The 16,471-nt window shown below is 32.4% G+C and overlaps 3 protein-coding genes across 5 annotated transcripts; 1 reads left to right on the top strand and 2 right to left on the bottom strand.

Annotated features, from left to right (window-relative positions):
* Positions 1-428: 428 nt before the first annotated feature.
* LOC149901129 (carboxypeptidase B-like) lies at positions 429-6,280 on the bottom strand. 2 transcript variants are annotated; one of them, XM_090111862.1, is made up of 7 exons: positions 6,085-6,280; positions 4,448-4,581; positions 3,838-3,998; positions 3,261-3,383; positions 2,527-2,632; positions 1,106-1,252; positions 429-701 (listed from the first exon to the last, which is right to left on the bottom strand). In XM_090111862.1, exons 1-7 carry the CDS (start codon positions 6,251-6,253, stop codon positions 429-431), a joined length of 1,113 nt encoding a protein of 370 aa, XP_089967988.1. In that variant the 5' UTR covers positions 6,254-6,280. The 2 variants fall into 2 exon arrangements, with proteins under 2 accessions (XP_089967988.1, XP_089967989.1); XM_090111863.1 differs by having other exon boundaries at positions 6,097-6,280.
* A 728-nt stretch (positions 6,281-7,008) lies between these two features.
* On the bottom strand, positions 7,009-10,054 carry LOC149901128 (carboxypeptidase B-like). The gene is made up of 7 exons (XM_090111996.1): positions 9,814-10,054; positions 9,456-9,610; positions 9,079-9,239; positions 8,869-8,994; positions 8,536-8,632; positions 7,502-7,648; positions 7,009-7,275 (listed from the first exon to the last, which is right to left on the bottom strand). Exons 1-7 carry the CDS (start codon positions 10,052-10,054, stop codon positions 7,009-7,011), a joined length of 1,194 nt encoding a protein of 397 aa, XP_089968122.1.
* Positions 10,055-12,481: 2,427 nt separating this feature from the next.
* On the top strand, positions 12,482-16,450 carry LOC149901127 (carboxypeptidase B-like). Of its 2 annotated transcripts, XM_090111869.1 has the most exons (9): positions 12,482-12,496; positions 12,736-12,946; positions 13,401-13,583; positions 13,820-13,953; positions 14,024-14,184; positions 14,490-14,615; positions 14,847-14,952; positions 15,230-15,376; positions 16,172-16,450. In XM_090111869.1, exons 1-9 carry the CDS (start codon positions 12,482-12,484, stop codon positions 16,448-16,450), a joined length of 1,362 nt encoding a protein of 453 aa, XP_089967995.1. The 2 variants fall into 2 exon arrangements, with proteins under 2 accessions (XP_089967995.1, XP_089967996.1); XM_090111870.1 differs by lacking the exons at positions 12,482-12,496; positions 12,736-12,946 and having other exon boundaries at positions 13,442-13,583; positions 13,808-13,953.
* The last annotated feature ends 21 nt before the right edge of the window (positions 16,451-16,471 follow it).

The following is a 16,471-nucleotide window of genomic DNA, read 5'->3' as shown; positions in this document are numbered from 1 at the left end:
TTAGTGCTCATTGTCGATACGTGTTAGATAAATGAATGTGAATTCCAAATCGCTATGTTTAATATTTGTTAATTGTATAATAATACGAGTCTGTAAATAAAGTTATCGAAATTTTTAATGTTGTATTTCTATCCGAGCCAAATATAATATTGATACTTTTGGCAACTACTGATGTGAAACAATAAACCAAAATATTGGAGCACATTTGATGGTGCGTGGAATACATTTTTGGATTGCATCCATATTATTCGAGACCGCAGCGAAATACATTGCTTTTGTAATTACACTACACAAAATGTGTCCAAAATTTATTTAAAGCATACATTTTATAATTGAAGTATAAGATGTTTATTTCTATTAAATATTTAATAACAGGTTGCAGAATATTTTTCGTATAAATATCACAGACAGTTTGCTTCTTTTCGAGATTATTTTGGACAAACGCATGCTTGGGTGCCTTTGCATCTTTTATCTACAAAATCCAGTAGTCTTAATACACCACACATTGCCTCTCTTGCAGTGGGTATAATATCTTCTCTGGGCAGGAGGAATCTATGTGTTTTTCCTCTCAATTCTATCATATACGAAAAGGGTATGTTCGCGACTCCGTAGCTCCAGTCCACGCTGGTCCCGGCCGAGTAGTACATGAGATCCTTCGTACTGCCAACTTTGTAAGTATGACCGCTAGCTTCGAAGATAGCCTAAAAATATATTTAACATATTGTTTATGGATAATAAATATGGATTATAAGAGGACTAGGATGAGAGTAGAAGATAAAAGATATTCATGAATAATAGGGAGTTGCTAGAATAAAAATAAGTTAACATTGCAAAACCTCTGTTTTAAATTGCATATTATATAGTTGTGTGTTTGATTAATGAATTGTATTAAAGCTAGGCTTTACGACCAATAATAATTATTTTGAATCAAATCTATAACTAGCTCAACAAAAATAGAAGAATATTCAAATTAATGCTTTAAAACTGCCATTACGTTTATCTTAATTAGCACTGAATAAACAAAGCTCACTATCGTCCAATTAACTCGATTAAGGATTCATTTAAGGGCAATAAGTGTTTCTTTAAATTAGAGTAATTAAGGCACCTTGGCCATAGCGGTCCCTCCTTCGAGTAGCTCGACGTAATCGGGACAAGGGTCCGCTGTGTAGCCCCAGGGGAAGATTATCACCTCACCATAGCTGTGAAATGAGATGAACACCTTGAAATTTGTCCCGCTATGTAGAATCGTGCGCTGCGGACAAAGAGAAATAACATAAAAAAATGCTTCCAAAAATTTCACTGTTTTGTACGAATGGTTATGTTGAAAGTTAGAATATAGTGTAATAAAAATTACTGCACATTAGTTATATTTCGTGAACCCATATTGGATTACATGTTGGTAAGTTGTATTTGTATAAATCCGCATAGAATTTTGTATCTACTAAAAATAATAATATGGAACACTGCAGTGGAAAAATGTGATAAATATTAAGCCTTAATAATGGAATCAACTATCAGTTAGTTTTATAAGTACTATATTATAACATACAACTGTTACAAAAAAAAAGAATATTTAAAAAGAAACAAATACACACACCAACACACTTATATTCTAATTCATAACAATTACTCCAGTCAGTCTAGACATTCAATTCACAATAATTCCAAAAGTTTTCAAACTTCGGTCAAGTGAATGGTACATTGGGACGACAATAAATCCCATTTTGCAACCTTGTCCGCAGTCCGGAACTGCAATTAAATTATTTTTTTCTGTATGGTCCTGAAAAAAATTCCAAAAGTTCTGCAAACTTGGGGAAGTTTTCGATATAATATTTCATATCACGTATTAAATTTGCAACCAGTCTCAGTGTACGGAACATCTTTTAATATTGAATATTAATGTTTTTTTTTTTTATTAAACTGAATGAGGTTGCAAATTTGTAAATGCACCAGAATAGATGTTTTCGAAGTTTGCAACCAAGTTCCAAAACTTTTGTAATTATTCCGAGACCACCTTACTCGAAAAAATGACCACGAATTAAAAATAATTATAAATAAACATGTTCCGGTCAACGAAAAAGGTTGCAAATTTATACAACCGTTCGGTATATATTTCCGATATCTGTGTTAAGTTTGCAGAACTTTTGGAATTTTTTTCACGACCATACAGCAAAAAATAATTTAATTGCAATTTTAACAATGTTCCGTACACTTAGATTGATTGCAAATTTAATACGTGATATGAAATATTATATCGAAAACTTCCCCAAGTTTGCAGAACTTTTGGAATTTTTTTCACGACCATACAGCAAAAAAATAATTTAATTGCAATTTTAACAATGTTCCGGACTGCGGACAAGGTTGCAAAATGAGATTTATTGTCGTCCCAATGTACCATTCACTTGACCGAAGTTTGAAAACTTTTGGAATTATTGTTAAATTCTCGATTTTCAATGTCGATTCTGACTGATCTAAATACCATAATTGAAAATAATTCTATTCATACCAAATAAATATAAATAATACCTTAACAGCTGCTGTTTCCGGCTCCGAAAACGCTTTCGGGCCTCTGAAAAATATATTTCCGGGATCATCGGAGGAGCCCTCTTCACCTTTTTCGCCCCATCCATAACTGATTTGGTGACAATATGAAAAGGAATAAATCATAATTAAATAATGACTATTATAAGATACAGATATAATACCTATTTGATTTTATTTTTTATAAGCTACAATTTTTTAAACTAAAAATAGGACATAAATTTGATTGTCTCTACATTTTCATACGTATGCTACAGACAAATATTACTATACTGTTACGTATACCGTATAAAAGTAACATTTTTTCATGAAATATTGTGAATAATAAATTTAAGGATAATGCAAAAAAAAAGTTCAATAATTATATCAAATGCTTTGTCTTCGCATAACTGTTACATCTGAGGAAATTGACTACCTTATTTCGACCTTCTTCTTTCGACTTAAGGACTTAAGTCATAACTCATAAGTAATGCAGTAAATAATAATTATTATTATAACAACTAGCGGTCCGCCCCGGCTTCGCCCGTGTACATGTTTAAACTATCCTATCTCTCAAGTTGGATCGAACTGCACATGGTGTGCAAATTTTATTATAATCGGTTAAGTGGTTTAGGAGTCCATTGAGGACAAACATTGTGACACGAGAATTTTATATATATATATCAAGATGATAGCAATAATAAAAACTAATGAGGAAGAATTAATAAGAACATACACACCTAAAGTTCCTGTTGAGATCCACTCCTACACATTCGCCGTACTGCGCTCTATTTTTTCTCCACATACGATCATGTGTATGCGTATATTCGTAGCCATCTGGATTTAACACTGGTAGAATATACCTTGAAAAATTTTAAGAAACATCACCTTTTTAGTATTAGACGGAACATTTAACACTTAGGTAAAACAATAGGATTCTTCTTTGAATTTTAACTAACGTCAGAAAATATTGAACTTGAAACTAAATTTCTACTTTAACGCTAGTTACATAATATTTTCTAATTTAATTAATCCGTTATACTAACTGCAAACTGGCTAGTTTGTAATCAATATCGGTTCATAAAACTTGCCACTAAAATATTTTCCTGTAAGTATTCATGGACAGGAAATATTTGTCAATTTATCTTATATTATAACATCACCACAGCTCGAAACGGTGAAGGAAAACATCGTGACAAAACCGACATACCGAAAAAGTTCGACTACATGTGACATCTGCTAAACCGCACTTGGCCAGCGTGGTGGATTATGGCGCAGCAGTGTCAACATAATTTATGGGCTAATGATGATACTCACCAGTCTTTACTCGTCACACTTTCGGAGTACTCATGGAAGTTCCTCACAATCTGGTTGGCGATATAAGTGACGACGGCCGTGGTGATCCACTCGCGCGGGTGTATGGTGCCATCTATCCATACTCCCGTGTTACCCTTGGTTCCGTTCGATATCTTTAGTAACTGAAATACGTGCATGTATGTATCTTTATAATATAATTGTCATCATTATTAGAAAGAAAGTAAAGAGAATTTGTTATTAAAGATAAATTTAACATCTCTACTACACGTAACTTCAGTATGTTCCCAAAATTGTTGTTGCATTTGATCAGAATGAAAAATCAGTTTTAAAGTTAGAAAGAGGATAGGTAAGGATACCAAAGTCATTATGGAGTAAATTTATAATTTATAAATAACTAGCTTTCCGCCCGATTTGTTTATACTAAAACCTTCCTCTTGAATCACTCTATCTATTAAAATAAAACCGCATCAAAATCGGTTGCATACAAATGGACAGATAAAGCGACTTTGTTTTATGCTATTTAGTGATCAAAAATACATTTACAATAGTACAGATCAATGTGTTCAATACTTCTGATATACTAGAAATCTCTATTATTAATTAAAATTACCTTTATGTCTCTGTCTTCAGCAGATTTACCGATCACCATAACGCTACACAAGTATGGATATTCCCTCTGTAAACTATCCATCCACGCGTAGATCACATCCAAGCGGTGATAACTGTGCCAATCCATTGGTCGTACTTTTTATACAATTAAACAAAACACTAGTTAAAAAAATAAACAAAATTTAAGTGAAGACATAAAATTTCATCCTGATTATAACATTTTAAGTAAGTACATGTAGTCTCAAGTTACAGAATTAATATGACTGACTGAGAATTTTATAATTATAGCTATGTAAACTATCATTTTAATCAGTCCAATAAAATAATTATGTAATGCGTTTTACATAATTACGTTTCCTAATTAAATAATTCATTTCGCTGTGTGACCACGTATTAATTAGGACACAGTTTATTTATTATCTCAATGAATTAGGTAAGTGATTTTATTATTGCATTAATTAGGCTAATATCGATTCAATTTTTACGATAGATGTAAAATGAAATCATTGAAATGTCATGTGCTATATTTCATAATTTATGTTTAAACTATAGTCCTTTTCACCTAGGATGATTCCTGTGACACTTCATCGTGTTCCGAATTACGTATTTTATGTTTAAAAAGTCAAAATAATTTTAGTGCATAATATTTTTATTTTATGGCGGCATTATTACCAAAAATATAAAAATGAAACATCGTAAGCTTATAAATAAAAAACAGTATTGTTTAATATAATGAAAAATAAAATAAAATAACACAAAAATATAATACATACGCAATTCGTGTACATGAAATGGATCGTTGAAAAATCATAGAGTTGGAAAATCATATAATCGGCGCACATCTTGTGATCGTTTGTCAATCGAGTCAATCGTCTGTACGAGTGCGTCAGCCTTGTATACAAGTTGCATTTTTATATTGACACTTTACGTGATATTCTGTTATTGTTACTAATTGTTATTGTTGACTTTTTGTTGCTGTTGTTTGCTAAGTTTCCTTAGTTAATTGTTTGCAAAATGCCAAAAAAACTAATTTTGGTACTTTATTCAAATCGATTTCATTTCCATATAGAATATTATCGATTATCGGAAACAATTGATACGATTTCAGTAACCAACATCTCTATACGTGTCAAAAATCGATGTGTCACAGAAATCATCTTAGGTGGAAAGGACTATAATATAATATGACATTATGCGCCTGAATCACAAACGAATATAGTAATATAGTAATTAATAATTATCAGTTATATTTATTCGTTAATTAATAAAATTAGCGCGTTGTCTTTTTTTCAGTTGTGTCTAATCTCGTATGACAAAAGTATAGTTTTGTCAATTACCTGTATACGATGCTATTCTTCCATTATAATATACTAGCTGTTGCCCGTAGCTTCGCCTGCGTGGAAAAGTTAAATAAACATGATACAAATTTTCATCCCCTATTTTTTCCCCTTGGGGGTAGAATTGATCAAAATCCTTTCTTAGGGGACGCCTCCGTCCTAACATCTACCTGCATGCCAAATTTCAGTTCGATCCATCCAGTGGTTTGGGCTGTGTATTGATAGATCACTATATCAGTCACCTTTGAGTTTTATATATATATATAGATTTGACGTTACTTATCACTAAAATTACTAATACTTATCAAAGTACCTGTAGCAGAATTCTTAACAAGTTTATTCAACACAGTGCCCTGTTCTTTCTCCACCAAGATATCCACGTCCCCCATAGCAATGGCATATGGTATCTCCCTTTCATGTAACATGCTGGCTACCTGAGCGGCTCTGGGACCTTCTACCATCACGTCCATGGTGCTATGTTCCTCTTTCCAGATGTTTATTGCTGTATGGAGAATGTGTAGTAAAATTGAAATATTGTGAATAGAATGTTCTTTTAATTTGATACTATTGTTGCTGCTACAACCAAATGTGTTGTGTTATGATTATAGCAAATCATCTTTAACATGTATTTAATCGTTTAACAAGCAACGATATTTTATTAAAACTTTTGTATTTGACAAATAACGATATATAAATTAAATTTTTGTGTCTTTTAATTCATCCTTATTTCACCCGCGTTGTTGTCATCGTATTAAGTACTAACAAATAAACAAACATACAATTTTTCACGTTTATATTATAGTAGTTTTTGATTAACTCTATATTCACCTCCTGCAGAGTCGAGAGTCTTTACGAAAAATCTTTGCCCCTCATTAGTAAATCTTATTTCCCATACTTGGGTTCTGAAGTTGGGTGGTGCCACTGTGATAGTTATAATGATCTTCTATAAAAATAAACTTTATCAAATAAACTAGATTTTATCAAATATCTTGCTATTTTTTTAAACTTGTAATTTTGACTTTCATGTGACTGTTGACATTCTTTCAAACCACTTTTCGGATGTCATGTTTAATATTAAAAAAAGTTTGTATAGGATGTCACAAAATAACATAAGTGAGAATTTTATTTATTCTAGTTACTATGTTACTATGCAATCTAGATACTATCGATGTATATATTTGAATTTTCTACAGAACATTATACCTAAAAATCTATGCCTCATAAATTATAATTCGGGATGGCACACTTTATTATCTCTCGCGTCAACAAATTGCATGAGCGCCTGAACGCAGTTTAATATTTCATGGCCAGTCTCCTCGATTTCTTCCTTCGGCAGTTTGAACTTGTGTTTCTTGCTCCTCAATTCTATTAGATAACAATAGGGAATTTTGGCGGCCCCATAGCTCCAATCATTGCTGGTTCCTGCTGCACCATACAGAACATCTCTCGATATACCGACCTTGTAGGTGTTGCCGTTGCAGTCATAGATAGCCTTAAAAGTGTTGTCGTCTTTTAGATAATGAATATTATATCATTTATTTATCAAATAGGATAAAGTTCGTAGCGCACTAGTAATTTGTTTGGTTTACAGAATGTAATCTTAGAGAGGTCGCAGTGAATTGCATTGTTTTAGTATTAGAAAATTATATAAGAAACTATCAAGAAAATTTATATAGTAATGGGTATAATACTAATGAGTTAGTTGAATCATGAAAAACCTTAGACATGACTGTAGCTCCTTCCAACAATCTAACATAATCCGGGCACAGTTCGTCTCTGTATGCGAAGGGAAATAAAATAATTTGTCCATAGCTATGCAGTGTTATGTACACTTTGAATGATATTCCACTCTTTGATAAGAAGTCCTGAAAAAGTAATTCTTAATGATGTCGATATTGCAATAAGATTTTTCTTGTGCCCTGTAGTTAGTTTATTCTGATTTTCTTTATATTGAGAGTTATAAATGCATACGAACGACCTACCAACAATCTATATGTACATTTAAAATCAAAGATTTTATTTTACATTTTCACAAATAATATTTGTTAGATGTTTCATTATTTTTTTAATGACAACAAAAGCTTTAACAAGTCAACAGACGTATCACCAAACAAATAACCTTTATTACATATCGAGTACGCATTGCCACAAGTTCAACGTCCACTTTTAACAAGCGCGCACGTTAAACGAGTATCTAGTACATTAATTAAATGCAACAGAGTGATATAAAACCAATGCAGTGAAATTGATTTACGACTAAATCCTGTTTGCAGTTTAATCTCGGCGTCCAGTGGCGATGACACGATTTTGGTATCAACATCACATTACAGGCAAATGATGCTGGATTTACATTTACCTAGCGACGTGGCAGACTTTATTACTACGCTGTTGCAGCGCTCTGATCATATAATTATAATGAAATGGCGGTCGTACATTGTATATATAAAGCACGGCAAATATTGGTGCTGCGAACTATTGATTTCGTCTTTTAATGCATTTATGAATGATGCTTTAGCTGTATTCAATCATATATTATTGATGGTTATGATAAACGAGACACTATTTTAAAGAGCAATAAAATTATAAATGTTAAAAATTATGTGTTACTGGGCACTGGACAGTAAACTAATAAATATTAGTTAAAGTGATTACGTTGATTACGTTGATAAACACATCAAAGCAAAAAATATTCCAGATTATAATAAGTTCCCAGTAATGCGTAGAGTACCTATTAACTTTCAAGCTAACATACCCTCATTGCACTGGACTCTGGTTCTGAGAAAGGCTCAGGACCGCGATAAAATGAGTTGGCCGGGTTGTCTGATGATCCTTTTCCTCCCCAACCATAGCTGAAAGTAAACTTTAATTAAATCAATACATACAGAATCAGGTGAATGTTACATACTATAGTTTTACACGAGGGAGAAAATACTGTTTTATTTTCAAATGCTTGTGGTAAATTTTGGGCAAAATATCAATATTCTCATTTTATAAAATCTTTTCTTATTAAGTTTTTATACTTTCGTAAATTTAAACTTTCTGAATTTTTGAACGTAATAATATTTCAGTAATTTGTAGTAGATACCTAAAGTTTCTATTCAGATCGACACCCAGGCATTGTCCGCCATGCCATGCTCTATTTTTCCTCCACATTCGATCGACTGTATGTGAATACTCATATCCATCTGGGTTTACAACAGGGAGAAAGTACCTAAAATATCAAAGTAAAGATCGCAAGTAAAGATTTAACCAACAAATTGATAGAAATATCCTGCAGCTCATATATTCGACATACCAATCCTTATTTGTTACATAATCGGGTAGACTTTGAAAATTTCTAGCGATATGATTTGCAATATACGTAGCGACAGCCGGGGCAATCCACTCTCTTGCGTGAATACCAGCATCCATCCAAACACTAGCGTTGCTAGCATCACTGTTTGATACTTTTAGAATCTATAACAGTCGTTCTGTTATTTGAAGATACAAGATGCAAAAATATAATACCTATGTACAAACTAATACCTGGTGATCGTGATCTAGATCATCAAGTAATCTAATAAGAAAAAAAAAAAGTTATCTCTACAAAACATAATTTAGGAAGAATTTTAAATAAGTAACTTTAAGAAGATATTGCAGTCCAGATTGTTAATGACTTCTTGGCTTGTTTACCTTTAAATCTCTGCCTTCAAGAGATGTGCCTATGTATCCTACTGTGCATATTGACGGATATGTTGATTCAAGTTCATCCATAAAATTATGAATTACGCGTAAACGATGATAGTTCTCCCAGTCCATTCGTTTCATTGGTTCTTCTTTTAGTACTTCTATAGCAAAAATTGTGGATTAGTTAATTTTTCAAATCGTTATATAGGTTGTACTGGCTAACTTTTGTAAAATGTGTGCTGTATAACTTGTTTCAAATATTGTACGAAAATGATATTATACATACTTGGCACATTTTGTATTTTTATTTTTGGCTTAGATGTTCCCGTATCTGTTTTTACATTTTCAGGCTGTATAGGATTGCCATGGATTATCTTGGAATTTGATTCTTGTACATTTTGTACGTCTTTTGTAAGAATATTATCAGGTTCATGATAATGGTGATGATTATCTAAATCTTGTTCATTGCCTGCATCATCTGATGTACTATTTACTGTATTATCATCAGATTCTTCACTGTCATTAAAAACATAATATTTCATGCGTCTTCGTGAAAAGTAACGTTTAGCTGGTGTTTCGTGGTAATATGAACCACTAGGATTCATGTTCAGTAGCTTTCTTTATTTACTTGAAAACGTTTATTATTATTCTTCCTAATATCATTTTATTGCTTTATGTCGAAGGTTTTATTTTATGTACTGGATTTTAATATGAATAGTTTAAAGTGATTTAAACAAATTGTCTTTTTAATTTACCCATATTAAATAATAAATAATTAGAATAATTTTAAAGGTTTTTCATGTTTTTGGATTATTATGAACATCATTGCTGAAACTTGACATTGGCATTTTGTGGCATTATGCCGTTAAATTATTGCTATATAAAAATAAATTTTAATTTTAAACAAGACTGACAAGACTAGCAAACCGGGCGAACTCCGTTTCGCCACCAGAGACACCTTTTCTTTGCTATAAACCTCATGGAGCCCGAGACCTTTCCAACGAATGCAAAACCGTGAAAATCGGTTCGTGTGTTCTGGAGTTAGAAGGAAAACCCGACTTATTTTTATATAGTAGAAGATATAGTTGAAGATATAGCAAGACACGAGCAAGATACAGATAACTGGACCTGAAACCTGTGACTGAAACTGTAGGAATATCAATTAAATTTTCATTGTAATCGTAAAAATGAATTGCAACATAATATGTATCCCACAGTAGGCTCTATCAGTGTTTTGTTTTCATTCTTGGAATAATTCCACTTGAACTTTTGTTAAAAAAAATATTAACTCATATAATATTTTTTGACAGTCGCTTTGTACCGAGTGTCTTGTTATTTAGATTTCTATGGTACCGAGCTTTGTACCAATTCTATAAGTATAATTATTGTCTTCAAACTTTTGACATAACTTTCCACGCAAACTTTATTAATAAATCGGCGACAATGTACCAGTAAGTTAAATAGTTTTTCGCATTAAATGTTAAGCCAGGTCGACGGGCGACATTGAGGGCCGTAAGCAGCTTCTAATGAAAAACAAAGCAGGGTGTTCCCCCTATCCCCCACATTGGTATACCTACATTTAGCGACTAATTGCCGATCCCAGCAATTTATTTTTCTAGAGCATTCCAATTTAAACTCTAATGCCACGGAATAAGGACCAATCGGTGTCCATTTAATCAAGCATACCAAAACCTCGATGGTTGTACTAAGGTTACTAGGAACGTAAATTAGACTTTTGTGTACTTCATTAATTTGCATTCTATGTGCTCGTTAGTTTGGTGTTTATTAAATTTCACGTTAAAGGTTATCTCATGTACAATTTAAATTTTATTCATTAAGAAATTACTTACAAAAATCTTTTAAAACCGAAGAAACAAATGCACACCAGCAAAAATTAAGTACTTTCAATCTGTACCTACAAAAAATATTGAGATTGTAGCTTTAATGATGTACCTAGTTGCTGTTTAATTAATTTTATATACAGTTTATTTGTATATCACTTATCGTACTACGTTATAAAATTAGTATGTCCGCGATTAATGATGTTTGAAAAGCCTCGGTCGATACAATCCATAACTGGTTTTTCATAAGTTTACACGCACGTGCCTATAATTTGTAAATTAAAAATATCAAAAAACTATAAAAGCACAACTGAAAAATATCCAAAAGGCGGCGATAAATCTACAAAGCGGGTAACAAGCGTCGCAAGGGGAGGTGCAATTAAAAAGATAAACGCCTGTAAGACGAAGTCGAGGCGACATTCGGGTGGCGGGCGATGTTTGGGGTTGCCGTCTGGTTAGCGGCCTGCCATGAGTGCCATGTTACCGTGTGTTCTCACGGCTTTCTCGATTAAGAATACGTGTGGCGAAAAAAAAGTGAATGTTTTATTGAAGAGGCTGTGTATTATGTAATAAAAGGACAGTTTAAATTAATTATGATGTGTTTTTTAAATAATACATTTATTTCAACCGATGTAATTATCAGGTTTCTACATGAATTATTACATCCTGTAAGTTTCATTCGACACAATAATTAATAAATTCTTGACTGATTACTTAAACGGAATCCTTAAATCATTACTGTACTTGTATTAGGCTTAATAGATGTTTTTCACAAACGTTACCAATTCGTCAAAACTCTACGATACTAATTCGTCTTGCTTTGTTATTTTTTTACTCAAACTTCAAAGCGGCAGTCCACAAAAGTACTTTTTCATACAAATTTGTGAAGAATTATGTTACCGTTCTGATTTTTAGTTTCGACTAAAGCAGAGTACTTTTACAAAAATTTAAAAGAGGTAACAACACTTTATTTAAATCTTTACCCCGTCTTAAAAACTACATACACACATATTTATAATCGTATGAATTCGTTGCGAGTTGCATTCGAGTAACCAATAGTATTTTTTTTCATTAAAAGGGAGTGCAACGTGGAGGGTAGTCAGAGAGCCGTTTACTGAAAATATCTGATTACATCTAATTATCGAGCGACGATGCTTAGCGCCTTAGCTCTTTGAGCCTCTTCTTGATTACATGGCTATTGTTTGCGTAAGTACTCCATATTCGGATTAAGTTAACCCCTTGTAGAGTTTGGATAAAAAATAAACAATGTTTATGTTTGTAATGTGTAACTTGTTGGAAAGATGATGAAAGATTTTCGCATTATTGGTTCTTGAGAATAAGAAATATTTTTCTAAATGTAAATCATTGATTTAGGTTAGTAAAAACTTTTCAGAAATATTGAGCGAATAAACTGTGGAATAAACAAAACTTGCAACTTTTTTCAGTTCACGTCACATTTCGAAGAAATATTTGAACGCCAAATGTTGGTGAAACTTTTGTCAAAATTTCAATGTGCCGAATATCATTATTCTACTCTAAAATTTTTACAAAATCTAGCCAAAGTGGCACTTAAGACTACCAGGTATCAAGTATGGGATGTAAAATGTCTGAAAGAAGGCCAAAAGACATTCTTAAAGAGCCTAGACACCAAAGGCTGTAAGTTAACAAATAATTTAACATGTAATTTCCATATAAGGATCATTTTTCCATAAAATTATAAAATCGCTAGCTTTCCGCCCGCTGCTTCGCCCACGTTTTTAAAGAAAAATCCGCATAGTTCCCGTACCCGCGAGATTTCCGGGATAAAATCTATCCAAGTTAGCCTCTATAGGTGTGTTCAATTTCATTGTATCGGTTCAGTAATATTTGCGTGAAAGAGTAACAAACATACATACACACATACATACATCCATCCTCAAAAATTTTCAAATTTATGATATTAGTGGGATATAGGATAGGAAAGAGACTGATAAGAGGGATGTAAACTTCTTTACTAAGGTACTATATCCAATGAATTGTAGGATTTTAAAATATATGGTGTACACTACATGATTATTCGTACCCGGCTATGCTTGATTGACCATTCTAGTAATGTGTGATATATTTACAGCTATATCAATTTGCAAGGAACGCAAAACCGCTGTAGACATAATGGTAGAAGGAAGTAGAGTGTTGCAAATAGAGAAAATGTTAAGGGATAGGAACATACTGTTTGAAGTGACATCTACCGATATTGTGCGACCACGGAGTCCCATGGGATCCATCACTTCAAGACAATCGAAATCTCCACAGAGTATGTTGTGTTATTTTTTCCTTTTTATTAAAAAAAATATTTGCATTTTTAATGCAATATCTACAAATAGATGTACCTAATACTTGTTTGATAAAAATATCAATTCCTTATAAAAGATTTATCAACTAAAATTATTATTTTTCAATGTATAGTTATTATCAGTCTCTTCTAGTTTTGTCTCCAAAAATGTTTCAGTTGTATCTAAATGACTCGTATTTTGTAAGTACCATTTTCAGAGCGTACATTTGACTGGAAAGATTACTACCCCCTGCACATGGTGTATAATTTCATGGATAATTTGGAAGCGCAGTTCCCGTCCACATGCACAGTTAGTAGTATTGGCCGTTCTATAGAAGGGAGGGAAATAAAAGTTAGTAATTTAATAAAATTTGATTTTCATAGACATTTTAAAGAAGAAAATCATTGTAAATTGTTAAAAGATGTTGAAAATTTCTAACAGTGACGCGAGTAATACGGGCGTATGGTTGGACGCGACGATACATGCGCGGGAGTGGATCAGTACGTCGGTTATCACGTACATAGCTGATCATATTGCCAGGAACTTTAATAATCTGCCGAAGAGCATTACGAATAAGGATTGGTTAGTGAAAATAATTTTAATGATTAATTGACAACTTTAAAAAACCTATTTCATTTACTTAATAGAAAAATTGCGCCATTTATTTTTCACTTGGTGAACCGTCGCGACTTCTGAAACAATTGCGCATTATAGTGCAGTGTTTCTGATACTCAATTATCCATGAATATCGATCGATGAGAATGATCAAGGATTTTTATTTCGAGAAAAAGCATTTTCCTTAGTTACCTACTCATAGAACAATCTTTATCTACCTTTAAAAAACTTACGACAAACATTAAATAACTTGTAAATATTAATTTTATTAGGTTTTTTGTTCCTGTCGTAAATCCAGATGGTTACTATCACTCACACACACAAGACAGAATGTGGCGCAAGAGCAGAGCTAGAGTCGACAATACTATAGTTGGTGTGGATCTTAACAGAAATTTTGGGTAACAGAATATCACATTTATTATATTGATAGAAAATATTTGTGTCAGCCGCCTCGTAGTTGTAAATAATCACTTTTCAAGGTAAACCCAAGAGCAACAAAGTCAGCATCAAATCTAGTGAAATTAAATGAGCACGGAATATTTCATTTCATCCAATCTGTTATTTTCTTATTCCTTATTTTATATATCTGAGATAAATTAAATTATTTGTCACTTTTATTTATGTTATAGATACAACTGGGGGCGATGCGGCCCTGAATGTTCCTCTGGAGACCCTTATCACCAAAACTTCCGTGGCGTCGAGCCTTTTTCAGAACCAGAATCAGCTGCTGTTAAGGTAAAAAAATGTATTTTATTTCCTTAGATGAAATGGAGTTGTTTATTGAAATTTAGTTATTTAAGGACATGGTGATATTATCAGCATATTTTGTCTAGATGATTTACGTTATATAGTGCCAAAATCTTGTAATATTTTACTTAGTTAGCTTTTACTAATTACCTGAAGTTTTCTAAATAACAAAACAAATAAGAGATAATTGTACTAAGACCATAGCATAATTTTGTAGTATTTTACATCTCATTGCTCGCGATATAACCTGAATATCATATTCCAGGATCTAATATTATACTCCAGTACGCCGTTCAAGATCTTCCTGACCTTTCACGCGTACAGCGAAGTTATATCGTTTCCCTGGTGCTTCACGTCGGAGCCCTGTGCCGATTATGTCCGCTTGTTGGAAGGTGGCACTGCTATGGCTAAGGTGAGTTTAGAAGTTACCTAATACGATTCTACCTTAAGGTTGTGAGAGCGTAGTATAAAATAATGGCTATGTAATAATTTATTTTTAAATGCTGCTTGGTGTGATTAACATTTACGGAAAGTATTTTTACTTACCTTCTCAAGATTTTAATTCACACTGTCAGTATATTTCATTACATTCATTTAATGATTTTGTTAAATTTCTTCTCTGAAAAAATCTATCGATTGTAGTAAGTGTGTCATGAAAATTTTATAATTATAGTCGAGCCAATCTAATAGGCAACATTTGACGTCTATCAATTTTATCTTCCAAGAGAGGTAACCTGCTTAAAAACATCGATTAAAGTGAATTAATCGATACGGATTTGAAACATTTGTAAATCGAATTTATTAATTTATGATGATTTTTGTTCACAAGTAATCAATGCATTCGATTCTAGATGTCAGATCTCGATTTTTAGAGTAACATCTCTGGTATTTAAAAAGAAAAAAGGTTTATTGACACAAAATTGTAGCGACGTCAGTTCTTCAATTCAGAAATTGTTTATTATGTTTAGAATGGTTCATCAGTAAAATGAAATCTTAAAATTACTTGTATCGGTCATTATTATTATAAATATGTAATCGTTATTGAAAAAAGTTAAGCAAATGTGAAGATCTAACAGAAAGAAATATCATGTTATTCTATGTTGTCGTTACTAGGTTACGTTGTTGAATTTTGTTGAACTGTCAAATGTTGCCTATTAAAATGGCTCTACTATAGATACTTATCCTAATGTTATATTTTATATTTCAGGCTATATTTGAAACAAACGGCCGTATGTACAAAGTGGGAAATTTTAAAGATCTGATGTACGTCGCTGCTGGAACGAGCATCGATTGGAGCTATGGAACTGCTCATATCCCGTTCTCTTACCTTGTGGAGTTGAGGAGCAAAGAACACAAGTTTCTTCTGCCCAAAGAAGAAATCATGGATTGTTGTCATGAAATACTCAATGGTGTGAAAGCTTTAGCGGACTATGTTGATCAGAAAAAGTGTTTAAATTGTACAATGTTTTCGAAGAAAAGTTCTTAATTGTATTTTGTATGCTTTAGA

This window comes from Colias eurytheme, chromosome 17 (assembly GCF_061535395.1).
Source record: "Colias eurytheme isolate Ceu_HAF_F1 chromosome 17, ilColEury1 Martin Lab GWU primary, whole genome shotgun sequence".
Lineage (NCBI taxonomy): Eukaryota > Metazoa > Arthropoda > Insecta > Lepidoptera > Pieridae > Colias > Colias eurytheme.
Note: the sequence above shows the minus strand (reverse complement) of the source record. Positions and strands in the feature narration are given on the sequence as shown.